Here is a 26,827-nt window from a genome sequence, read left to right as displayed (position 1 = left end):
ATTCAGTTTGTCACGTACTCACGCGGAAAAACTGAACAATGCAACGCAATTGCAGTCAAAACTGACTGAAATTGCGTGCGCATTGGTGCGGGTTTCTCGCAATGCACCCAGGACGCCCGTCTGAAAGAGGCCCAAGCCTCTGTTCAGACTACGTTCAAGCTTCCTGTCGAGAGGATTCCACAACATATACCTCCACAGACGGCCATGATAGATGTCCCTGTACACGAACGTTCGTTCATAAGCTTCCACACTTCTATGGAGACATACACCATTCCAATGGAAGCCAAAAGGACACTTTTTTTGCCTTCCATCAGGTGAATCAGGCCTATGATTACATTCTGCTACAAGCCCCCGGAGCATAATCTGTGGGGGAACCTGGCAGCGAGTGGTTAAGCAGAGGCCTTACACAGTTTCCATTGAAGGCAATGGACTGCCCTTTAGAGACAAGCAAATTGATTTGTAAGAATCGATTCATCTCATCAGATTTCTACACCTTTGAAGGGGTGTCCCTGAAGCTGAGGGCGCTCACCTGCTGATTTATTGACAGCCGCCCCTGACAATCTCACACCTGTGCCACTGCTCCGCGTGGCAAAGCCAGCCCAGAGACTCTGCTTCTGGAACATTGACGGTTCATGCACAGTCGTTGCTCCAGTAGTGGAAGCAGAGCCTCTGGTGGTACAGGTGCGACATTGTCAGGGGCGGCCGAGATGTCCGACTCTCTCAAGTCGCGGTGGGAGCGAATGTCCGTTTCGGTGATGCTCCGTCACAGGTGCAGAACCATGCTTGTTGCGATGGATTGATTTTTATGAATCAGTTAGCTCATCTCTACTGCCCATGTAACCACCATACAGGTCAGATCCCACAAGGTGAGATACCTTTGTATCTGCTCTCCATGCTGGCCAAAAGGTGACGTCCCCTATGAAGATAACTGAAAGTTAGTTTTATTTTTTGAAGCTAGAAGATCCATTTCATGCCGGTGACCGACTGATGGACAATCAGAAGTAAAGGTCTGAATTAAAATCTAGCCATCTATCTTCAGAGATCTCATTTGGAGATTGGGGGAAGGGGGGGGGGGGGGGGGTAGTCCCAGAATCAAATTAGGTTTGGCGGTACCAAATCCCTGGCTGTATTACTTAGCAGCACAATGCCAGTACTTTATGGGTTGGGAATCTTACACATTGGGTAACGTTACTGGTCAAATTCTGAAGTATAAATTAGGTAAAAATGACCTTATGTGGATATTGGAGGGAGCAGGGCTGGCATTTCTAGAAGCCAAGTTGCCTTTGATTACTCTTATGCGTAAAGTGTGGGCCAAAGTTAAGCAGGTGAGGGGAATAGTGGGTATTTGTGAGCTTACTCCGCTTTGGAATAACTCTCTCCTCCCAGAGTTTCTTTCCATATCAGGCTTCTGGGTGTGGAAGGAGGGGGTATCCTAAGGATAGGAGACTTAGTTGGTTGATGGAGTTTTTAAAGCCTTTTCGGACATTCAGAAGGAATTCATGCTGGCCCGTACGCTTTTTTACCAATACTTACAGGTACGACACGCATATGATGCCATGAGAAGAGGAGGGAGGGAGACGGTGGTTCAGGTAGTCAAGTTGGATGCGGATCAAAAGTATATACTTACAGGTTGTGATAAAAAGGGAATGATATCCATGCTGTAGGTTATGTTATTGGATACGTTTCTGGCTCTCCATCCACTGTCCAGAATGAAGAAATGGGAGTCGGACCTTGGGGATATTTCAAGTGAAGTATGGAATGATGTATTGGAGGTGATCCCGTTGGTTTCTCTCAGTGAGCAAGGGAAATTATCCCAACTCTATTATTCATAGGGTGTACAAAACCCCAGTATTTTTACACCGCATTGCTGTAAGGTCTGATGCCTGCTGTCCAAAGTGTGGGGTGGAACCAGCGGATCTGCTTCATATGCTATGGAGTTGTAGTATTATAGAGAGGTACTGGGTAGAGGTATTAGAGGTAATTCTCCGGTGTATGACGGTTAGAGTTGAAAAAGACCCTAAAGTTTGTATTTTGGGCTATGTCTCCACTTTAGGGGCTGATGAATATAGTAAAACGGCGGTGGGTAGGCTATTATATGTGGCCAGGAAGCTTGTTGCTTTACACTGGATGCAGTCGTGTCCTCCAACCAAGGAAGAATGTGGCCAAAGTACATGATATGCTGGTATGTGAGAAGGCGGTTTTTCGAGAGGTTGTCCCCAAAAATTTGAGAAACTGTGGGGTAATTGGCTACTTGCTCAACGCATTAATATGTGATGGTAAAGGTAATGTGTCATGTCAGGGGCGGGTGGGAGGAGATTTGGGGTTATTCTTGCAGTTATCGATGAAACTGACAGTTCACAATGAGTCGTCTTCAACAATTTATTTGCAATGTATGACGGTCGAGCTTTATGACTGATGTAATATTATCTAGATTGTCTGTCAATAAAAACGATCTGATTTAAAAAATAAAATAAAATCTAGTCATCTGGACTCTTCACTTAAACAAGATCTCACCTGGCAAAGACGTCAGCACTGAGAACGGAGCCAATGATGTTTCCCAAGTGAGGAACGTTGTTAACGTAGGGCAGGGCGCTGGTGATCAACAGATTCTTCTCTCCATCTCTTGGAAGTCTAGAAGAAAAGTTTTTAGAATGAGAACTCTGATAACTGTCTGCTACATTTTAATGAATATTAGGGATCTTCAATGCGAAGAGCATCTCATAAGCATCTTACAGGGCAACTAAAGCCCTTACAAGACTTTTTTTTACAACCTGTGCATTACTGCGTGCCACTACATAATCAAATACCATGGGGGGAGAATTATTACAACTGGCATTCATACAGTCTCTAATTTGTGACAAAGTGAGATGTGCCCAATATATTATTCTGGCAGTCAGTGTGCCAAAAAAAATTGATTTTTTGTACTTACTGTAAAATCGGTTTCTCTTCCATTCATTGGTGGACACAGGCTTGACCATGGGTATAGCTGTTGCCACTAGGAGGCGACACTAAGCACAAAGGTGTGAGCTCCTCCCTTCAGCTATACCCTTCCTACAGGGACTAAGCTAAATCAGTTAGCGCAAAAGCAGTAGGAGAAGCAAGACAACAAAAAAAAAAAAAAAAAAAAAAAAAAAACACACACTATGTACAGAATATACACAGAACCACACAGGCCAGAAAAGGCCCGTAAACAAGAAAACAGGTGGGAGCCAATGAACGGAAGAGAAACAGATTTTATGGCAAGTACAAATATCTTGTTTACTCTTCCGTATCATTGGGGAACACAGGCTTGGCCATGGGACCTTATAGAGCAGTCCCAAGGGTGGGTGTAACAAGAAACCGTCCTGCCAATCAGAGAACCACCGTCTGCAAAACTCTACGCCCCAGAGAAGCGTTTGAAGATGCAAAGGTGTGCACTCTGTAAAACTTGGAAAAGGTGTGCAAAGACGACCAGGTAGCCACATTACACACCTGAAGGGCCGAAGCCCCATGATGCACTGCCCACGAGGCCCACACTGCCCGAGCAGAATAAGCAGCTACCCAACGAATCTATCGGGAAATGGAAGTTCGACCTCTGGAATCACAAACAGGGAATCCGTCCGCCGGAAAGATGATGTCTGGGACAGATAGATGTGAACAGCTCGTACCAAATCCAGTGTGTGGAGCGACTGCTCCCGAGGATGAGACGGGTCAGGACAAAATGAAAGGAGAATAATTATAAGAGATTATAATCTCTTCATTTAGATGGAATGCCGACACAGCCTTCGGAAGGAAGGACTGAACTGGGCGAAGGACTACTTTATCCTGATGGAGGATCAGGAAAGGCGACCGACATGAAAGAGCCGTGAGTTCCGACACCCTACGGATGGACGCAATTGTCACCAAAAATGCCACCTTGTAGGACAGGAAGCAGTGAAGACTGGATAGCGTTGAGCACTAGATTAAGATCCCAAGGATCCAATTGATGACGGAAAGGCGCCACCCCCTGCAGAAAAGTCTGAACTGCCAAAAGCAAAGCCAAATTCAGCTGAATAGAGAGAGCTGAAACTTGCCCTTTGAGGGAGCTGAGAGCCAGCACCAAATCCATACCCAACTGCAGGAAAGACAAGAGTCGCGGCAAGGAGAAACGAACAGGAGACAGCTGATGATGCTCGCACCAACTAAAGTAGGACTTCCAGGTCCGGTGGTAGATTCGGGAAGACGACGGCTTTCTGGCACCAATCATTGTCTGGACCGCAGCATCCGAGAAACTCCGAGCTCTTAGTACGGCAGCTTCAACAGCAGTTAAATATAGCAACAAGAGGTCCTCCCGAAGAGGGTTCGTCGGCGAGGAGGGTGACTAGAGATGCATGCCACACTCTGCGTGGCCAATCGGGGGCCACGAGAATAACAGGCAGACCTTCTGACCTGATCTTCCGAGGAGACGCGGAATGAGAGGAAGAGGCGGGAACATGTAAGGAAACGTGAACCGACTCCACGGAATCACTAGAGCGTCGCATGCCATGGCCTTGGGATCCCTGGACCGCGCAACAAAGTCCTCGACCTTGTGGTTGAAGCAGGAGGCCATGAGATCCACATCCGGCCGACCCCATCGCTCGCAGATGTTTAGAAAAACCTGCAGGTGAAGAGCCCATTCGCCGGGATCGAGACGCCGCTGGCCAAGGAAATCGTCGATCCAGTTGTCGACACCGGGAATCTGAACTGCCGACAGCGCCGGAACATGGTTCTCCGCCCAGCTGAGGATCAGAGCAGTTTCGGCCATGGGTGACAGGCTCCGGGTGCCGCCTTGGTGATTGAGGTAGGCCACCACCGTGGAGTTGTCGGACTGAACTCGAACCGGACATCCCCGGAGACGGTCGGTCCATAGCCGCAGAGACACGAATCGCTCTCAACTCCAGAACGTTGATTGGGAGGGAGCTCTCCTCGTCTGACCACATGCCTTGAGCGGAGAGATTTCCCAACACCCCTCCCTGAGGCTTGCGTCTGTTGTCAACACCATCCAACAGAGAGGAAGAAACGAGCGGCCCAAAGTAAACCACCACCTGAGGGCCCGGCGAGTCGGGGCCGACAGACCTATGGGCTGATCCAGGGAGGCTAGGGAACGGTCCCAGCTGGGCAGAATGGCTCGCTGAAGAGTTCTGGCATAGGGAACTGCTTTGAAATCAGAGACCATATGACCCAGAGACCGCATGCAATGACGAATGGGAAGAGGACAGGGCCGCAACAATGGGAGAATCTGAAGACAGAGAGTGGATAGTTTCTCTGGCGGCAAGAGTACTTTGGCCTGAAATGTGTCGCGCACCATGCCCAGATAGGTCAGCCGCTGCGATGGATAAAGACAGGACTTCTGCCTGTTCAGGATCCATCCGAAGTGTTCCAGGGTGTCCAGGAATATGCGCAGACTGTCCGCCGTCGCCCGGAATGCCGAACCCTTTACCAGGATGTCGTCTAAGTAAGGGATTGCCATAATCCCCCCTGGCATGGAGCAGGGCTATGACCGCCGCCAGAATCTTCATAAAAACCCTGGGAGCTGTGACCAGGCCGAACGGGAGGGCCACAAACTGGAAGTGAAAGGGACCCACTGCGAACCAGAGGAATTTTTGATGACTGACGCAGATGGGAACGTGAAGATAAGCGTCCTTGATGTCTATCGAGGACAGGTACTCCCCCAGTTCCATGGACGCAATGACCAATCTCAGGGATTCCATCCGGAAACTGCGGATCCGAAGGAAGCGGTTGAATGCCTTGAAGTCCAGAACGGGACGGACCATCCCCTCTTTTTTGGGGATCACAAAGAGATTGGAGTAAAACCCTCGAAAACTGCCTTATGCAGGAACCCGGGACAATCACTCCCTGCCGCAGAAGTGTGTGAATAGCCTGAAAAAAGGATATTGTGGCCGAGGGAGAGGTTGGAGGAGACTACCCAAAAAAAAATAATAATAATAATCAGGACGGAGGGGAGGACCTGAATTCCAGCTTGTAGCCCTCTGCAATGACCTCTCTCACACAAGCATCCAAGACGTGAGCCAGCCAGACATGCCGAAATAAATGAAGCCGGCCGCCCACCTGATTGGAGGGCGCCGGAAGCCGCACGTCATGCAAAAGAGGTCTTGGGGTATAGGACTTGGAGCCCTGTTGACGGGGACGCCAGGAAGGGAGAGGCTTGAGGTTTGCACTTCTGGTCCGCGGCAGACTTGTCGGCCGACCTCTTAGGCTACTTTCACACTTGCGGCAGAGTGATCTGGCAAGCAGTTCCGTCACCGGAACTGCCTGCCTGATACGGCAAAACGTATGCCAACTGATGGCCTTTGTAAGACTTATCAGGATCGTGATCAGTCTTAAAAATGCCTTATCAGTCAGAAAAATGCATTGAAATGCCGGATCAGTCTTTCCGGTGTCATCCCTCTGTGCTTCGTGTCCGCCTCTTAGCGGCAACAGCTATACCCATGGTCAAGTCTGTGTCCCCAATAATACAGATGAGAAAGTTATGAGCAGTGTAGATAGGACTTCTAGATTACACCAGTTTCTGACATTATTTAGAGTAAACTTGGCTATGGGAGGCCATGTCCTCTCTTGTTAAGCCACACCCACTTTTCAGAAAAGTGGCGAGAGTTTTTTTTTTTGCACTTTGTGCAAAACTTTGACTTTTTCATGACACTTTTCTGGCATAAAGGGGCTTGATACATACCACACGTCTCTCAGAAGCACGATATTAGGGTCCATTCACACGTCCGTAAGTGTTTTGCGGATCTGCAAAACACGGACACCTGCAATGTGCGATCCGCAATTTGCGGACCGCACATCACAGACACTTAAAATAGAAAGCCGGAATTAGTACTTACCGGTAATTCATTTTCCATGAGATCACCACGACGGCCATACAAGGAGATTGACCCCTGACCTCTAGGGGCAGGAAGCAGAGAAAGGTTTAAATACCCTCCTCCCACCACCAAACACCAGTGCTTCCAAAATACCAGAGTAAGAGGTGGTGGATACACACGTGAAAAAAATAAAATGAATAGGAGAAGATATTTCTTCATATCAACCCCAAAGTAACGAACAGGGAGGGAAATACGGGCCGTCGTGGTGATCTCATGGAAAATGAATTACCGGTAAGTACTAATTCCGGCTTTCCATAGCATCACCACGACGGCCATACAAGGAGGTATATCAAATATGAATTTAAGAGGGGGGACACAGACTGAAGGACTTTGTCCAAAAGACATATCAGTCTTTTTGAAAAGGTCCAATCTATAATGCTTGGCAAAAGTATGGATGCTGGACCAAGTAGCTGCCTTACAGATCTCCTCAAGGGAGAAACTCGCTCTTTCTGCTTGAGAAGACGACATTGCCCTAGTAGAATGGGCTCTGATATTATCAGGGCAAGATAGATTCTGTAAGGAATAACAAGAAGCGATGGTAGCTTTAATCCATCTGGCAATGGAGGACTTGGAAACTTTGACCCTCGTTTCTTCCTCCAAACTGGATAAAGAGGCAATCTGACTTCCTGAAGTCTTTTGTGGTTTCTAAGTAATCAAGCACTGCCCGTCTAACATCAAGCGAATGAAGGGTAGATTCCCAATCATTAGACGGGTTGTTAAACAGTGAAGGTAGAGTGATCTCCTGGTCTTTATGAACACTCAAGACCACTTTCGGTAGAAAACACGGATCTAGTTTTAGAATTATCCTGTCGTCCAAGACCTGTAGGTAGGGCTCTCTAATCGATAGTGCTTGTAGCTCACTGATTCTTCTGGCTGAGCTGATGGCCATCAGGAAAGCAGTTTTGTAAGGTTTTAGTTTCAAGGAGCAGTCACTCAGAGGCTCAAATGGAGGATGTGATAGTCCCCTAAGGACAATGTTTAAATCCCAAGTAGGGACCTGGGACCTTAGAGTCGGACGTAACCTCGTTATTGCCTTCATGAATCGCCTTATCCACCTATGGTTTGCCAATTCGGTGTCATAAAAGCAACTGAGGGCTGATACCTGGACCTTGAGTGTGGATGGTCTCAATCCCATGTCAAATCCTTTTTGTAAAAAGTCCAGAATTATTTGGATATTTAGAGCGGAGGTATTTGGTGAGGGCAAACCTGACAACGAGCAGAACCGTTTCCAGATCTTCAGGTAGTTGAAAAGGTGACTTTCTTTCTGGAAGCTTTTAGGGTGGAAATTACTGCATCCGATAGTCCCTGATGTTTTAGAATTTGGGTCTCAGGATGCAGGCTGCTAGGTTGAGGAAGTCCGGGTCTGGGTGTAGAATCGGACCTTGGTGAAGGATGTCTCTTCTTGCTGGCAAGGTTCCACAAGATTGGGAACCAGCATTCCTTTGGCCAGTAGGGTGTTACTAGAATGACTGAAGTCCTGTCCTGAATGATTTTCTGTACCACCCTCGGTATTAGCGGAAGAGGAGGGAAAGCGTAATGAAGACCTCGGTTCCATCTGAAAGAGAATGCGTCCAGAAATTTCGGGCTGTCTCTGGGATCTAGGGAACAAAAAACTGCCAATTTTGAGTTTACCCGAGTGGCAAAGAGATCTATTGCTGGTCTCGCCCATTTGTCCGACATAGTCAGGAAAACTTCCTCGTTTAAGGACCATTCTGAGTGATCTATCTTTGCCCGGCTGAGGTAGTCTGCTTCCACATTTAGGGACCCCTTTAGGTGGACTGCAGACACTGAATGAACATTCGCTTCTGCCCAGGTGAATATCTTTGCCAACAAATCCAGCAGGCTGCTTGATCCCGTGCCTCCCTGATGATTTAAATATCTCATCACTGTCGTATTGTCTGACAGGACTCTTACGTGATGGCCTTGAAGATGAATTTTGGCTTGCTTTAGAGTTTCCCAGACTGCCATCAATTCTCAAAAATTTGACGACTGGAGACTGAACGATTTTGGCCAGACTCCTTGGTAGTAAACATCTCTGACCTTCGCTCCCCAAGCGTACTGGCTTGCATCCGTGGTGATCTGGGCATAGGGATTCTTTGACCACGTCACCCCCTTGGAGATATTGAGCCTGTTCTTCCACCAAAGAAGGGAGGTTTTTATCTTTTGAGGGATGATCACCTTTTGGTCTAGGGAAGACTCCCTTCTGTCCCAGACCCTTAGGATCCACATCTGCAGGGTTCGGAAATGGATCTGGCACCACTGAACGGATGGTATGCAGGATGTGAGGATCCCTAAGAGACTCCGAGTCTCTGATGGAGTAGAACATCTTGGAGTTGAAGATGGAGATTCTCTTTTGGATGTCCTGTATCTTGCTCAGAGGCAAACAAGTTAGCTGTCTCTGGGAATCCAGAATAACCCCCAAGAACTGGATCTTTGTTGTCGGTTCCAACTGTGATTTTCCTATGTTGATCAACCAACTCAATCCCTCTAGGGTCTGACGGAAGAAATTCAGATCTCTCTGTAGAAGAAGAGCAGAACTGTTTGAGATCAGAAAATCGTCTAAGTATGGAAAAACTGTCAGACCTTTCTTCCTTAGACTACCTCGATCATTAGTTTTGTAAAAACTTGAGGGGCAGAGGATATGCCGAAGGGGAGAGAGGTGAATTGATAATGGAGAAATCTGCCCAGATGGTCACTGACCGCGAACCTCAGGAACCGCTGAGAGCTGGGATGTATTGGGACATGATCGTAAGTGTCGGTCAGATCGACCGTGCACATTACTGAATTGTTCTGGAGCAGAGGAACTATGGATTTTAGGGTCTCCATCCTGAATTTCTGATAGGTAATGTACTTGTTCAGGCGCTTTAAGCTTATTATTGTACAATAGGATCCCTCCTTTTTCACTAGGAAGAGGTTCGAATAGAACCCCTTTCCCTGTTCGGATCGTGGTACTTTCGCCACTACCCCTTTTGCGAGTAGTTCTCGAATGCCCACGTGAATAGGATGATTGGGGTCTGGGACCGCAATTTTGGTGACTATAAATCTTTTTGGGGGAGGATCTGAGAACTGTATTCTGTATCCTGACCCTATAATCCTCAGAGCCCATGAGTTTGATATTTCCTCTCAACGGGGAAAAAACATCCTCAATCTCCCCCCTACCCTGATGTCACTGATTTTCGTTTCCTTTTTGGGGGGCAGAGGCGGGAGCCTTACCCCTCCCCCTTTGGGATAACTGAAACGGCCTGACTTGCCCTTACCACTGTATTCATTACTTTGGTTGGAAGGGGCACGAAAGGGATACTTCCTCATAGACTTTCCTCCGGGAACCCTTTCTTTTTATCAGAGGCTTTTTCTAAGATTCTGTCTAATTCTGGGCCGAAGACATACTCCCCAGAAAAAGGAATGGCACAGTCTGGATTTTGACACTTTGTCACCCGACCAGCATTTAACCCACAAGGCACGGCGAGCTGCATTGGACAGACCCGCATCCCTTGCTGCAAAGCATACCGACTCAGCGGAGGCGTCCGCTAAAAAAGCAGTAGCAGATTTTAACAGGGGAATAGCACTCAAAATCTCAGTTGTTGTGGAATCGCTGGAAGCCCTACTCTGAGAGCCAGACGTACATAGATCTGGCAACTGATGTGGCCGCTATGTTTGATTTAAGCGTGAACATGGCCGCCTCCCATGACTTTTTCAATAGACCTTCAGCCTTCCTATCCAACGGATCTTTGAGCTGAGAGGCATCTTCAAATGGTAGGCTGTTTTTTTTTATGGACCCTAGCTACCTGGGCGTCAATTTTAGGGATGGCATTAAAGGTCCTAGCCTCTTCCTGATCAAAAAGAAGCCGGTTTTGGAAGGATTTGGCAACTCCTAGCCAATTCTCCGGATCTGCCCATTCATCCAAAATCATCCCCTTGATGTTATCATTAATAGGAAAGACCTTGGACTTCTTCACCCTGAGACCTCCGAACATCTCATCTTGTACTGATGGAGTAGAATGCACCTCCTCTACCCCCATAGTAGCCCTAACAGCTTTTAAAAGCTCAGGCATATCTTCAGAAGAGAAATAAAATTTCCTTCTGCTCTCTGAAAATTCTCGCTCAGAGTTTATCTTCATCCTCCATATATCTAGAAGAGGAAGCCGAACCACCATAATCTTCAGAAACGGATGAAACATAATCGCCTGATTTGTGGCGTTTGGCGGGGGGCTCCGTTAAAATGGGTTTCTCTGTTTGAAGTGTAGAAATGGCCGCAAAGGAGGACTTAATCTCTTCCTGCATCATAGATCTAAATTTCGTCCATGAGGGACGGCTGTTCCTCACGGACAATTTTAGAAATGCAGTCCCCGCACAACTTCTTAGGATGGTCATCGGGTAAAGTTTAAAGCATGAAATACACTTTGAAGATTTCTTGGGCTTTCTCAGAGGATCTTTTGCAGTCTGGAACAGCCAAGAAAAAAACCCATTAGAACCAGGGAAAATATCCACAATAGTGTGCCCAGGTGAGAGAAGAAGAAAAAACTCTCCCCTATGGGGAACTTACGGACGGCAGGGTAGAGGCCTCAGTGTGCTCAGACGCAGACATCCTGGAGGATAGCCAGAGAGAGTAAGCACTCACCGCAGGAGGGATCCATTGAATTCGCCCGCCTCCAGAAGCCGGCCGCGTCACTTCCGGAAACGTCACTGCTGGCCGGAAGTGACGAATTGGTATAGCACCGCATGGCGCTGGGCGCGCAACCCGGCCGTGGCTTTGGTAAACCAGCGGGTGTCTGCGCTTCAGGAGCAGGCCCCAGATCAACCGGAGGCGAGTCTCTCCCTTTCCCCCCTGCCCGGCGTTAGTACAAGACCGCGGGCTGACAGGGGGGTCCCGCCGGGGCAGGTACGCGACTCCGCATCCAATTCAGGACCTTCATCTCCACGGCGGCTGCACATGGAGACCTTTCTCCGCCCCTGTCCTCTGTAGGGACAGGAAACACTGGTGTTTGGTGGTGGGAGGAGGGTATTTAAACCTTTCTCTTCTTCGTGCCCCTACAGAGGTCAGGGGTCAATCTCCTTGTATGGCCGTCGTGGTGATGCTATGGAAAATGCCTTTTCTGGTCCGCAATTGCGGACAAGAATAGGACGTGTTCTATTTTTTTCAGGAACGGAATTGCGGATCCCGAAAAAACGCATGCCGAAAATGTGGATTCGCATCTGTTCCAGCCCCATTAAAAGTGAATGGGTCCGCAAATTGCGGAACGCATGCGGACCCAAATTACGGACGTGTGAATGGACCCTTAGGCCCCTTTCACACGGGCGAGTATTCCGCGCGGATGCGATGCCTGAGGTGAACGCATTGCACCCGCACTGAATACCGACTCATTCATTTCTATGGGGCTGTTCAGATGAGCAGTGATTTTCACGCAACACTTATGCGTTGCGTGAAAATCGCAGCATGCTCTATATTCAGCGTTTTTCACGCAACGCAGGCCCCATAGAAGTGAATGGGGTTGCGTGAAAATCGCAAGCATCCGCAAGCAAGTGCGGATGCGGTGCGATTTTCACGCATGGTTGCTAGGTGACAGTCTATTCACTGTATTATTTTCCCTTATAACATGGTTATAAGGGAAAATAATAGCATTCTGAATACAGAATGCTTAGTAGGTGATCATTTGAGGGTTAAAAAAAAATAAAAAAAATAAACTCACCTTCTCCTCTTGTTCGCGTAGTTCCCGGTCTCTTCTTTACTTCCTAAAAGATGAACTATCGGATAGGACCTGTGGTGATGTCAGATCACATGCTCCAATCACATGGTCCATCACCACAGTGATGGACCATGTGATTAGAGCATGTGATCTGATGTCACCAAAGGTCCTTTAGTCCACAGCTCATCATTAAAGAAGTAAAGAAGAGACTGGGAACTACGCGAACAAGAGGAGAAGGGGAGTTTATTTTTATTTATTTTTTTAACCCTCAATTGATCACCTACTTAGCATTCTGTATTCAGAATGCTATTATTTTCCCTTATAACCATGTTATAAGGGAAAATAATAACATCTACACAACACCGAACCCAAACCTGAACTTCTGTGAAGTTCGGGTACCAAACATGCGTGATTTTTCTCACGCGAGTGCAAAACGCATTACAATGTTTTGCACTCGCGCAGAAAAATCGTGGGTGTTCCCGCAACGCACCCGCACATTTTCCCGCAACGCCCGTGTAACTGGACCCTTAGTGTGAACAGAGAATAAATGTTTTCTCAGGAGCATATAAAAACAAACAAAAAAAAAAAAACATTTACTCTCTGTTCACACTCGTATCATTCACCTATGACAGCTATTCTGACTGGTTTCCCTAACAGATTCTGGCGAATCCTGAAGGATCCCTTTACGTTCTTGCCATTTTCTGGCATTTCTGACAGCACAAAAAGCTGAAAAATAAAGGAAAGCCGTACAGAAACTGATGGAACTCAACAAAAACAGGATAACAACGCGGCTAAGGCGCCTTTTACACAGGTAGGCTAGTTTCATACTAGCGCTTGACATCTCCCATTGCTGGAAGCTGCCTGAAGGGGGACGTCCGACTGCAACCAAGCAAATATGGCGAGAATCGGCTGGACTAAAGCTGCTGCGCAGGCCTGTGAGCGCTGCAGCCTCTTTTGGCCAGCGATGTCACATTCATTGGCCATATGGCTTAGGTGTAGCTCAGTCCTGTTCAAGTGAATGGGGTTGATCTGTGATCTAATGGACAGCAGTGGGCTTGGTAAGCTGTGTGGAGGCCAGCAGCACTCATCGGACAGCTGATCAGCGAGGGTGCCAGGTGCTGGACCCCACCACTCAAATACTGATGAGATGTCCTGAGGATAGGTCATTAAACACTTGGGAATTAAATATTGATAGCCTATCTTCAGGCTAGGTCATCAAGATCTGGTGGAGATCCAACCTCCAGCACCACCCCTGTTTAAAGAGGCTGCAGCGTCTGGATGAGAACTGTACCGAGCTCAGTCACCCGAATAGGATTGAGCCCCACAACGGCCATGTGACCGATGGAGATGACGTCACAGGCCTCTTAAAACAGCTGATGGGCAGTAGTTCTGGCGAGTTGGACAAAACATCTAAGTAAATGACCATTCACATGGACTGTGGAGTCAGACATCAAGTGTGGCCAAAGTTTCATGCGCAGTACACAGCACAGCAACTGTTCTAGGCCGCGGTCCAAGATTACAGGCCCAAAAACAAAGACTCACATAGGATGCTGTATCTGCTTTGGCCTTGGAGCATTAGTAAGACCCTTTGACCAAGCCTCTGTGGCAGCTGCAATGTCCTCCTCAGAGATGGTTAGGACTGTAGTATCTCCGGCCTGAAAAAAACAAAAACAAATGATTACTGTATATAACGGTGTGTAATACATCAAGCAGGAGACGCATTAACGCACCGATAGCGATTCGTAGGGACAGTTTTTATACATTGACTGGGCACATGGTGAAGAGCCTACAACTAGATACTAACCTCCGGCTCATTGCAGGCAGAGGGGGCAGACGTGGTAACAGGCGCCGGCATTTTTTGAAGATACCCTTTAAATATTGAAGCTCCCTGACCTTTAAGGAGCGATTCCGCAGCTTTTTGACATGGCTCCATTTCAGTCACTTTTTTAAACCAATTCTTTAGTGAACACAGGTCTTCTGCAAAGAAAAGTCACTACAGTCAAATCCTCAAACAAATCACAACAGACATCCATGTATTTACAGAGCACCTGTCAGCAGGATCAACCCATCTTAAAAAAATTATATTATACCTGTCTTGTGAAAACCGGTTGCAGCATTCCCCAAAATAAAAAAAACGCAAAAGATTCATATTATTTATGTAAATGAAGGCTTTGGTGCATCAAGGGGTGTGACCAGCACTGGAAAACTGATGTGCACCAAGGGGCTATGCCCCACCCCTCCGTGCACTGAAGTCACCCATTTGCATTAAGAATAAAAGTGTACAGACAGGTACCATTTTAATCAGCAGGATCAACCCTACCAGGCAGTATACCTGGTTTAATTGTGTTCATCTTGACGACAGGTGCTCTGTAAAAGCCTTTGTCAGGGTAAGCGATCACAAAACTTTCCACATGACCAAGTGTAGTCCATTTGAAAACTCGTCTGAAGGAGTCCTTAGGCTACTTTCACACTTGCGGCAGAGTGATCCGTCGCCGGAACTGCCTGCCGGATCCGGCAAAACGTATGCCAACTGATGGCATTTGTAAGACTGATCAGGATCCTGCAAGTCAAGGCAAGTCTTCAGTTTTTTTTGGCCGGAGATAAAGCCGTAGCATGCTACAGTTTTCTCTTTTGCCTTATCAGTCAAAAAGACTGAACTGAAGACATCCTGAACGGATTCCTCTCCATTCAGAATGCATGGGGATATGCCTGATCAGTTCTTTTCCCGGTATTTAGGGCTCTTTCACACCTGCGTTCTTGTCTTCCGGCAGAGAGTTCCGTCGTCGGGGCTCTATGCCGGAAGAATCCTGATCAGGATTATCCTAATGCATTCTGAATGGAGAGAAATCCGTTCAGGATGCATCAGGATGTCTTCAGTTCCGGAACGGAACGTTTTTTGGCCGGAGAAAATACCGCAGCATGCTGCGCTTTTTGCTCCGGCCAAAAATCCGGAACACTTGCCGCAAGGCCGGATCCGGAATTAATGCCCATTGGAAGGCATTGATCCGGATCCGGCCTTAAGCTAAACGTCGTTTCGGCGCATTGCCGGAGCCGACATTTAGCTTTTTCTGAATGGTTACCATGGCTGCCGGGACGCTAAAGTCCTGGCAGCCATGGTAAGTGTAGCGGGGAGCGGGGGAGCAGTATACTTGCCGTCCGTGCGGCTCCCCGGGCGCTCCAGAGTGACGTCAGGGCGCCCCAAGCGCATGGATCATGTGATCGCATGGATCACGTGATCCATGCCAATCGGGCGCTCCGACGTCATTCTGGAGCGCCCCGGGAGCCGCACGGACTGTAAGTATACCGCTCCCCCGCTCCCCGCTCCTACTATGGCAACCAGGACTTTAATAGTGTCCTGGGTGCCATAGTAACACTGAAAGCATTTGGAAGACGGTTCCGTCTTCAAATGCTTTCAGTACACTTGCGTTTTTCCGGATCCGGCAGGCACCTCCGGCAACGGAAGTGCATGCCGGATCCCAACAACGCAAGTGTGAAAGAGGCCTGAGCCCTTTTGACGGAATTCGTTGCCGAAAAAGAAAAACGCAAGTGTGAAAGTACCCTTAGGATGTTATAAAGGGGTTGGCCACTTTCTGGTTACTGTTGGTCAGTGTGTTTGTAAGATGACTATACAGCACTTATTAATACGGCCTTTGCTGATATTCTGCGCCATTTTCTATATTTTATATGGTATTCTCCCTTGTTGGCAAAGTCTTTTGTGTTGCCCACATGGATGTTCTGTCCATAACATGGCTGCTGAATGGAGGAGACGGATGCGTCTGGTCACGTAACCCCCCCCATCAGCGTCCATCTTATGGACAGGACCTCTACGCAGACGGCACATAAGATTTGACCAACGAGGGGACGTGGCTTATGAAATATAGCAAACGGCAGAGAATATCAGCGAAGGTTATATTAGTAAGTGCCCTATAGTCATCTTATCTGCACATTGGTCACTACAAATCTCTTTAGACAAAGTAGCTCCTTAGTTTCCTCCATTCTAAGCAGGGAAACCATTTCACTAATGGGGGCGAAGCTGTAACTTACCCGACAGAGTAGACACATCTGAAAGAAAAGGAAAGATGGCCCCCCAAACCACGATGTCAGCAACGGACACAGCATCCTACAAATAAAGACTAAAGTCAGCAAATGACCACCATAGTCACACTGGATGGTTAGAGGTTTTCACTACAAAAAAAAAAAAAAGCGCGCCAGAAAATAACGGAAACACTGGAGGGAATTTACCAAATCCTGGCCGTCAGTTTTCCGACTAGCAAAAGTTGCACATTTTTACACAATAAGCTCTCGCCAAATTTGTTCAAAGTAGGCAGGGCTTCGTAAGAGAGGGCGTGGCCTTCCACAGACAGACTTACTATAATTACGCCAGAAATGAGGGTGAAGTATAAGGGCTCATGCCCACGAATGTAAGGGCTCCGTGCCCGTGCTGTGGACTGCAAATTGCGGTCCGCAATGCACGGGCTCCGACCGTGGGGCAGCCGCATGGGGATCACCGACCCATTCACTTGAATGGGGTCCGCGATCCGCACAGTAAAAAAGTAGTGCTTCCGATCCATGCCTCCGTTCCGCATCTCCCGGATTGCGGACCCATTGAACTGAATGGGTCTGCAGTTCGTGATGCACACGGCTGGTGCCCGTGTATTGCGGACCTGCTGTATGCGAGCTGCAATACGGCCACGGCCAGGCAATAGCCGTGTGCATGAGCCCTAAGGCAAAACCTTTGCTATTTCATAGCTGCCATAGACTTACTGTTCTGGTGCACAGATTGTAAAAGACCAGATACTGATGACCCACTGTATGTAATCGCTAGAACCACCATTACCTAGTGTGAGTGGCAGGGGGACTATGTCAGATGAGGGGCAGATTTATTATTAAGGTCTTAAATTTAGACCATATAAATCTAGACTAAACAGAAAAAAAAAAAATATATATAAAAAAAAAAAAAAATTAATTATCCCAGCCATGGTAACCATTCAGAACAAATACTTTTTCTTTGCATCACCATATTCTGACCTCCGTAACTTTTTATATTTACATCTACAGAACTGTTTGAGGGCTAATTTTTTTGCTGGGCAATCTGTAGTTTCTACTGACACCATTATGTGCATGACTTTTTAATCACTTTTTTGTTGTACTTTCTAATGCCACCATTTAATATGGCATACAAGGTAGTGGGGAAAAAACAACAACACAACACAAGTTAAGTATTTTTTTTATTGTTTATGTATTTATTTTAGGGAAAGGGGTGATTTAAATTATTTTTTCATTTTATTTTTTAAACTAATTTTTTTTAAACTTTTTTTCACCCCTCTAAGAGGCTACAATATTCACTAGCAAGACTTCTTATAGTATATTCGTACTGTAGTTCCATAAAACTACAGTATAAGCTCAATCTGCTGTTACCCTATGTTGGCTTGCCACCTGCAGGTCGACATAGGACCTGCGGTTCTAATACGCTGGGTCTCTAAAGAAAGATCCACTTCCTCCAGCAGTTGCTGAGTCTATGTGACATTTGGAGAACTATTCATCCTGGTCAATATTCATGTTACTCTCCTTCTTACAACTCCTTATCCAGAATAGATTTAGCAATTGGATCCTCAGCCTTGGTGGCTCTGACAAAAGAGATTTCATATCTGCCTCGCAGTATATCTGACATTGGTAGTGGGAATGCAGCTGCACATAACTCGGCCTATTTGGCGCTTGAACCCATTCTGGCTCACGTTGGTGGATACTGGAAGTGAAATCTCTGGGGCCATTGCTGACTATCTAGCTATTAATGTAGGCTCTGCATCTGTGGCGATAGTTTGGGACGCCCTAAAAGCGTATGTTAGGGGGTTATATATTAAACATATCAGTGTAAGGAAATCTAAGAGCCGGGATCTGTTTAGAGAGCTCTCGGATAGAGTTACGCAGTTAGAAGCTAAATATGTAGATCAGGCCACTTCGATTAACGAGGCAAATTAGAAGGAAGCCCAAAATCTATTGAAAGAAAACATACAAGGTAAAGCTGAGGACAAACGTCTTTTTACGTCTCAGAGATACTTTGCTGAAGGGGAAAGTGCGGGACATTTATTGGCTACCGTGATTAAGGCACAATCTGGCCCTTCTTGTATAGCCTCGATTAGAGAATCTGGGGGACAATTGGTAACAGGAGATGAAAGTATTCTGAGAGAGTTTTATGCTCATTTTAGGGAGATGTACAGGTCCAGACTGGCCACCACTGCATCCGATAGATCCAATTATTTGGCAGGGATAGATATGCCAGTCCTGTCAGAGGAAAAGAAGCTGCTCCTGGATGAAGATTTATCCTTAGAGGAACTAGAGGTGGCGCTGAAATCTATCCCTAATGATAAGGCGCCGGGAGGGGATGGCCTGCCTGGCGAAATTCTATAAAAAAACATGGGGAGCTATTACTTCCACAGCTTCTAATGGTCTTTAAAGATGCCCTTCGGGAGGGTAAATTGCCTTGCTCCATGAGAGAGGCAATGGTAGTAGTGCTGCCCAAACCAGGCAAGGATCCCACTCTTGTAGACTCCTATAGACCCATCTTGCTCCTGACCGTGGATGCAAAACTTCTTGCTAAAGTTCTGGCCAATCGGCTACTTAAGGTAATTCAAACTATTATCCATGATGATCAATCTGGATTTATGCCTGGAAAATCCACAGCTCTAAATCTCAGATGGTTATTCTTCAGCTTGAGGGGAGAGATAGACAAGATAGTGGAGCTGCTGTGGTCTCACTCGACGCTGCCAGAGCTTTTGACAGCGTCGAGTGGGAATATCTTTGGGCAGTTATGAATAGGATGGGCTTTGGCTCAGGATTTCTTAATTGGGTTAAGCTTCTATATTGTGAGCCTAGGGCTAGAATTAGAGTGAACGGTCAGCTGTCGCCTGCACTGGCTCTGGGGAGAGGGACGAGGCAAGGTTGCCTGCTGTCCCCCCTCTTGTTCGCATTGGCGATAGAGCCGTTAGCATGTCTGCTAAGGTCCACACCATTGGTGCGGGGATTGGAGAGGGGTACCATGGAAGAACGCGCATCTCTCTATGCGGACGATATGCTAATATATGTAGGTGATTGAGCTCACTCCCTAGATTCTATAATCTCCATAATTTCGGAGTTTGGTGGCCAGTCTGGACTTTTTATAAACTGGGATAAATCAGTGATCCTCCCAATATCTCCGCACTTACAAGCGCATGATGCCATTTCCTATGAGCTCAAAGTAGTGTATTCCTTTAAGTATCTTGGGGTGGTAGTTTCGATGGACCCTGGTGAATATATTGCTAATAACTTATTGCCTTTGATAGAGAAGTTCAAAAATAAGGTTGCCACCTGGAATAAGTTACCATTATCGATGATAGGGAGAGGTAACCTATTAAAGAGGATTCTGACGCCCCAGTTGTTATATATTTTGCACAACTCCCCTGTATGGATTCCTACAAATTATTTTTACAAGATTTAGCAGCTGTTTCGTTTTTTCTCTGGAAAAATAATAGAGGTAGGATCAAATATGAGACCTTACAGAGAAATAAGAATGCGGGTGGTCTGGCACTGCCCAATCCTATGTTATACTTTTTTTTTTGCTCAATTACAACATTTCAAGGGCTGGGGTGTAAAGGGTGAAATGGGAAGGAGTGGTCAGTTAATGGAGTGGGTCTCGGGTAGGTCTCCCCCTTAGCAGCCATAGAGGGAGAAGTAAAAGGAGAAGCTGGGCGTATTCCAACTTTACAACTTATGAGAAGGGTTTGGGTTAAGGCAAAGGATATTCTAGGAATATCGGGCTTGGTCAATATCTCGCCTATATGGAACAACCCGGCGCTCCATGAATTGGTTGGCTTAAATGGGTATTCACAGTGGGAAAAATAAAGGGATTTGGAATCTAGGCCATATCTACTCAAATGGAATCCTAAAGCAGTACCAGCAGTTATGTTCTGAATTTAGCTTACCTTCCACACAGTTTTATAAGTATCTGCAGCTCAGACATGCTTTGGAGGCTCAGTCTAAAATAGCTACGGTGACGTTTGAATCTAGTCAGCTGCTAAACGCAACGGTGAGTGCAGGGCCGGTAAAGGGAGTGATTTCCACGGTGTATCAGGCCTTGCTAGAAGACTTTGTAAAGAAATATCCTCTTAAAATTAGATACCACTGGGAAAGAGATGTGGGTAGTATTACAGAGGCGCAATGGGAGGAGATATTAGATCTCACCCCAAATCTATCCCTCAGTGAGGCGGCGCGTCTATCCCATCTATATTTAATCCATAGAGTCTATAAGACCCCAGGGTTTCTACATAAAGTTGGCTGTAGAGACAGTCCGGAATGTCCTAAATGTAGGAATGCTGAGGCAGACTTGTTCCATATGCTATGGGCATGTCCCTTATTGACAGCATATTGGAGGGCGGTGGTACACTTAGTAAACAAGGTGTATAGTGCCCATTTTGCTCCTGACCCCAAGTTGTGCTTATTGGGTATAATACCAGAGGATAGAATAGTGTACCAAGCATGGAAAACGTTAGCGGCAAAATGGTTACAACCGATACCTCCAGATATATCGGAGTATGTAAGTAGATTGAATATGGTAGTTCGCCTGGAAAGAGGAGTATACCAAAAAAGAAATAATCTATCTAAATTTGAGGCGATATGGGGAGCCTGGATCGATAATTCTGGATGTTGTAGTCCTTGGTTGGCGCTCACAAGAGGATTATTGCGCTTTGTGTAAATGCACTGATCGAGGAGGATAGATATGGGCCAGGAATAAGAGCGGGGGGAGGGTACTGTGGATATTGCTAGTGTGGTGTGTATGTCGAAGGTATTAACATACCAACCAAAATGGATTTATGGTACAGCCCACAGTTTGCATGGATGCATTGTGTTTATATGTGCATATGGGAATCAGTGCTGTGCGATGGTTTACAATTAAGGTTTGTGGTGCCGACGCCCCGGGGGATGAAATAAAATAAGTTTATAATATTAGTGGAGGGCCTTGTGTTATCAACGATACACATCTTTAATTCTTATAGGAGGAATCTTATTGGGATTATTGTTGCTCTGTCCTGCTCTGGTATTGGTGGGGGGGGGGTTACTTGCTGTTGGGAGGTTTTATTGACCGGTTTATGTGCTTGTGTATTGCAATACTCTATACTTGGATATATAACTTGAATATGTATCTACGTGTTCCATACTACAATTGCTGTATGTCTTTTACAATGAATCTACCGTATATACTCGAATATAAGACGAGTTTTTTGTCACATATTTTTGTGCTCAAAAAGCCTCCTCGTCTTATACTCGAGTCTAGGTCTTCGCTCCGGTAATACAGGCAGTGCGGGGGGCGGCGCTCACTCACTGACGTCACGCGCCTGCGCCGCCTAGTGGGAGAAGGCGCGTGACGTCAGTGAGTGAGCGCCGCTCCCCGCACTGCCTGTATTACCGGAGCAAAGACAAAGTAAGCATACTGCTGTGAGCGTCGGGGAGGGGGATCTGTGGATGGCACTGTAGGGGGATCTGTGGATGGCACTGTAGGGGGATCTGTGGATGGCACTGTAGGGGGATCTGTGGATGGCACTGTTTAGGGGGGAGATGTGTGGATGGCACTGTTTAGGGGGGAGATCTGTGGATGGCTCCCTGTATTTAATGCAGAGTGTGTGTGTATATAATGCACACACTCTGCATTAAATACAGGGAGTCACCCTCTTGCAGATGTGTGTATATAATGTAGAGTGTGTGCATTATATACACATACACTCTGCATTATAGCTGCATTTCCCACCCTAGTCTTATACTAGAGTCAATCATTTTTCCCATTTTTTTGGGGTAAAATTAGGGGCTCGGCTTATACTCGGGTCGGCTTATACTCGAGTATATACGGGTACTTATTGTTTAAAGCATAACATGATGATGCTAAAAAACTGAAAAAGTAATAAAAATTATCTGAATAAACAAAAAAAAAAAAGAAAGACTCAGCATTTTAGAATGAAGGACAGGTGTCCCCGAACGCCGCACGGTTAAGCCTGTCTTAACCCGGAAGCTTGTTCTTCCGGGTTTTTCGCCATTTAGATGCAGTAGTCATGCTTGGCCGCGGCATCTAAATGGTTAAACGTCTGCGATTGATTGCCAGTCGCAGACATCAGCCGCGGGCCTCTGTCATTTGAAACAGCAGAGACCTGCCGGCTAGTGGGCGCCATATTTAAAAACCCTCTCAGTGCCGTACATTTTTCAAAGCATATAATGTCTAACACACATATATTCTGCACGCAGAAGGTCCGCCAGTCTTTTTGCTTAGTAAATCTCCCATATTGTGTCAGAAGGGCAGGTAATAGTGCGATGTATGTATATGCGCTGTACTCACCCCAGTAAGATACGGTTTCTTGGCGAGACTTTGAGAAATGTGTCCAAGTTGCGTGCCGACTGTTGCAAGAGTTTCTTCCTTTTTCTTTCCCTGAACTATATTGGCATACAAGGCCGCCGAGATCACCGGCTGAAGACATAAAAGAAAGTCATTTACAGACTAGAAATTATACAAACTGAAACGGTAAAGTGGCAGAATACTGTGTACTATCATGCCTGGAGCTCTGCTGCCTCCCATTCCAGCCACTGATTATTTAGGTCATCCTGGTCCTTTCCAGCCGCCAATAGAAAATACCTGTAAGAGGAGAGAAAAGCAAAATGATACCTGTGAAATACAGGAAAATGCTCCGAGCGTTCAAGAAACAAGAACGAGGTATGAAGGCGAGGCAGAACAGACATTACCCTGAGGCCTCTTTCAGAACAGACATTACCCTGAGGGCCGGATAAGATGTGGGTGCGTCGCGGGAAAATGCGCGATTTTTCCGCACGAGTGCAAAGAATTTTAATGTGTTTTGGTACTCAAACCCGAACCCAGACTTCTTCACAGAAGTTCAGGTTTGGGTTAGGTGTTGTGTAGATTATTTTCCCTAATAACATGGTGGTTATAGGGGAAAATAATAGCATTCTTAATGCAGAATGCTTACTAAAATAGGGAGGTAGAGGTTAAAAAAAAATAAAAAAATTAAACTCACCTTAATCCACTTGTTCGCGCAGCCCGGCTTCGCTTCTGTCTTCTTCTTTGATGACCAGCAGGAAAAGGACCTGTGGTGACATCACTGCGCTCATCAAATGGTCCATCACCATGGTGATGGACAACGTGATGGACCATGTGATGAGCGCAGTGATGTCACCACAGGTCCTTTTCGTCCTGGTCATCAAAGAAGAAGACAGAAGAGAAGCCGGGCTGCGCGAACAAGTGGATGAGGTGAGTTAAATAATTTTTTTTTAACCCCTACCTCCCTATTGTACTATGCATTCTGTATTCAGAATGCTATTATTTTCCCTTATAACCATGTTATAAAGGGAAAATAATAATGATTGGGTCCCCATCCCGATCATCTCCTAGCAACCATGCGTGAAAATCGCACCGCATCCGCACTTGCTTGCGATTTTCATGCAGCCCTATTCACTTCTATGGGGCCTGCGTTGCGTGAAAAACACACAATATAGAGCTTGCTGCGATTTTCATGCAACGCACAAGTGATGCGTGAAAATCACTGCTCATGTGCCCAGCCCCATAGAAATGAATGGGTCCGGATTCAGTGCGGGTGCAATGTGTTCACCTCACGCATTGCACCTGCGAGGAAATCTCGCCCGTGTGAAAGAGGCCTTAGGGTCCATTCATACGTCCGCAAGTGTGAAGCAGTCTGCAAATTGCGGATCCGCGAAACACAGACACTGGACGACACATGGCCGGCACTATGATAGAAATGCCTATTCTTGTCCGTGGCTGCAGTGGTCACGTGCTGTCAACATGACGACACTGCCTCTGCCAGGTAAACTGATCCCGGCCTGGAGAACCAGAGTGTGATGGATCTGTTATGCAAGTAATTATAACTTCTTTATTGTAGGCAGAGTTAATATTTTCTCCTAAGACCGGAGAACCCCTTTAAAGCGTATATGTCAGATAGATCGCCTATATTGTAATCCACAGCTGCATTCACAATTCTGCTTGTTGTCACTGGAAACAGTCATGTCATCAGACGCACCAGGGTTTTATTGTATACGTGGACATTTATCTTCTTACACATTAGATTACTGTACAGCACCACAACAGTTTCTGCACAGATCGAGCCAGCCAGGAATGCTGGGAGATTTCAGCACTGAACTACAATGCATGATGTTAACCCAGGATCGGTACCAGACAAACTACGCAGCATATTTATCGTTAAGAGCTTGAAGGTTCATTTTATAGATGAAATGCAACACTACGTCTATACCTGAACATAGTAAAGTTAAAAAACTGCGTGCAAGTACATCTTCTGAACAGCCCTTCAAGTGCCCGCTGGCTGGGCAGAACTAGTTCCTCAATGCCAGTACTCACCTGCAAATTGCATTGGCAGAGAACAGGTAATTCCCATTAGTAAGCTCCAGGGCAGGCAGTTTTGCTTGTGAAAGGAAGGGCACGACTTTTTCTGCAAAAAATTTAAAAAAAAGTATATTAAATCAATTAAAATAAAAAATATACTCGCCATCCAGAACCTTGTCCATTAAGTGCCACACTTCGTTGTCCCGATTGTAGAGGAGACCACACAAGACCACTGTAGCCAATCATAAGCCTCATTCACACGTCCGTGATTTCCATCAGTCAATGTGAGCCAAAACCAGGATAGGAGCCTCCACAGACGTAAGGTATAAGGCCTCCTACACACGAACGTCTGCTGCCCCTTGCCGTATTGCGGACCGCATTTGCGGATCCGCAATACACGGGTGCCGTTCCGTGGGCATTCCGCATCACGGATGCGGACCTATTCACTTCAATGGGTCTGCAAATCTGGAGATGCGGAACGGAAGCACGGAACGGAACCCTACAGGAGCACTACGGAGGGCTTCCGTGGGGTTTCGTCCCGCAAAAAGATAGAACATGTCCCATCTTTTTGCAGAACGGGCGGATCGATTAAAGTTAATGGGTCTGCGATCCGCTGCGGCTCCCCCACGGTCAGTGTTCATGCAAAAAAAAACAAGCTCTCGTACGGTTATGTGAACGGAAAAATAAAAAAAGTTATGGCTCCTGGAAGGTGAAAAATGAAAAATCACTGTATCGGAAAGGGGTTAAATAACCGGGACAACGGCTTTAATGAAATACATATGATTGTGGGTGGAAACCATCATCCATTCATTAAAATACAATTTTCAGCAGTCTTTCCCTCCCCCAGCACTGATCAGCTGGGACATGGTATATAGCATTAGACATGGTATAGACTGCAGGGATGGCCAACCTGCGGCTCAACAGCTGTTGTAAAACTACAACTCCCACAATGCCCCTCTGTAGGCTGATGGCTGTACGCAGTCTGGGCATGCTGGGAGTTGTAGTTTTGCAACTGCTGGAGGGTCGCAGGATGGGCGTCCCTTGTATATACCATTAGACATGCTGTATAGGATTAGATGTCACACATATGGACAGAGGATGCCCTCACAGCATAACCCCTTGAATTACCCTACAGATAGGATGATGGGGGGGATTCAGCCCTGGGCTGCACACACGATCCTAATAAAGCAGCCATGTCTGGAGCTTGCACACAGGCTCCTCTTACCCTCCTGCTGTAACCTCTGGATCTCTACACCACCAGCCCACAGCCCTGCAGCAGCCAGGACCTTTAACCCATGAGGGTTCCCATCGCTCACATACAGCTTCATGTCGGCTCTCTGCACACACCACCTACAACCGGCACTGGCTCTTCCAACCACAGCTGATGCAACGCACTGCAAAGCCCCAAGCACATGGACAAACAGCGCTCTATGGGATTTGTAGTCCTATTCACTGAGAAGTACCTAGACCTGACAGACAGCAAGAACTACAGTTCCCAGGATTCACTGCGGAGAGGGGGCGGCTTCGCGTACAGGACGTCTATTACGCACGTGGGCGGGTCTTAGCGTTGTGGCAGCTGATTGGGCTCAGTGATGACTTGTGTTACGGGAGGGCGTGCTGCATGTGCGGGAGACAGGAAGGTTTACACGACTGCCAGTAATATCGCACAGGCGGAGTGATGAGGGATTTCTATGCAAAAAATCTATGATAAAAAAAAAAATCCATATGAATCCATACTATAGCGGTTTTAGTGTGGATTTTTTATGTTAACTCCTTTGAAGTCTGTGGGGAAAACGGTGCTATATAAGGCCTGGAATAGCACAAACAGGTGATATATTCTGAGGATTTCCAAAGTGAACGCACATAAGATCCGCACA

At 46.7% G+C, this 26,827-nt stretch overlaps 1 protein-coding gene across 2 annotated transcripts in view; it reads right to left on the bottom strand.

Annotated features, from left to right (window-relative positions):
* LOC120996061 (methionine--tRNA ligase, cytoplasmic-like) overlaps positions 1-26,367 on the bottom strand; it is a 63,941-nt gene extending 37,574 nt beyond the window's left edge. For both annotated transcript variants that reach the window (XM_040425740.1, XM_040425741.1), the window contains exons 1-8: positions 26,176-26,367; positions 24,966-25,056; positions 23,138-23,216; positions 22,923-23,051; positions 16,610-16,685; positions 14,370-14,542; positions 14,108-14,220; positions 2,515-2,631 (exon numbers count right to left, since the gene is read on the bottom strand). In XM_040425740.1, coding sequence (XP_040281674.1) covers positions 2,515-2,631; positions 14,108-14,220; positions 14,370-14,542; positions 16,610-16,685; positions 22,923-23,051; positions 23,138-23,216; positions 24,966-25,056; positions 26,176-26,278 — 881 coding nt within the window. In that variant the 5' untranslated portion in view covers positions 26,279-26,367. The remainder of the gene's footprint in view (positions 1-2,514; positions 2,632-14,107; positions 14,221-14,369; positions 14,543-16,609; positions 16,686-22,922; positions 23,052-23,137; positions 23,217-24,965; positions 25,057-26,175) is intronic.
* Positions 26,368-26,827: the final 460 nt, after the last annotated feature.

The sequence above is a fragment of the Bufo bufo genome, chromosome 3 (assembly GCF_905171765.1).
Source record: "Bufo bufo chromosome 3, aBufBuf1.1, whole genome shotgun sequence".
NCBI lineage: Eukaryota > Metazoa > Chordata > Amphibia > Anura > Bufonidae > Bufo > Bufo bufo.
Note: the sequence above shows the minus strand (reverse complement) of the source record. Positions and strands in the feature narration are given on the sequence as shown.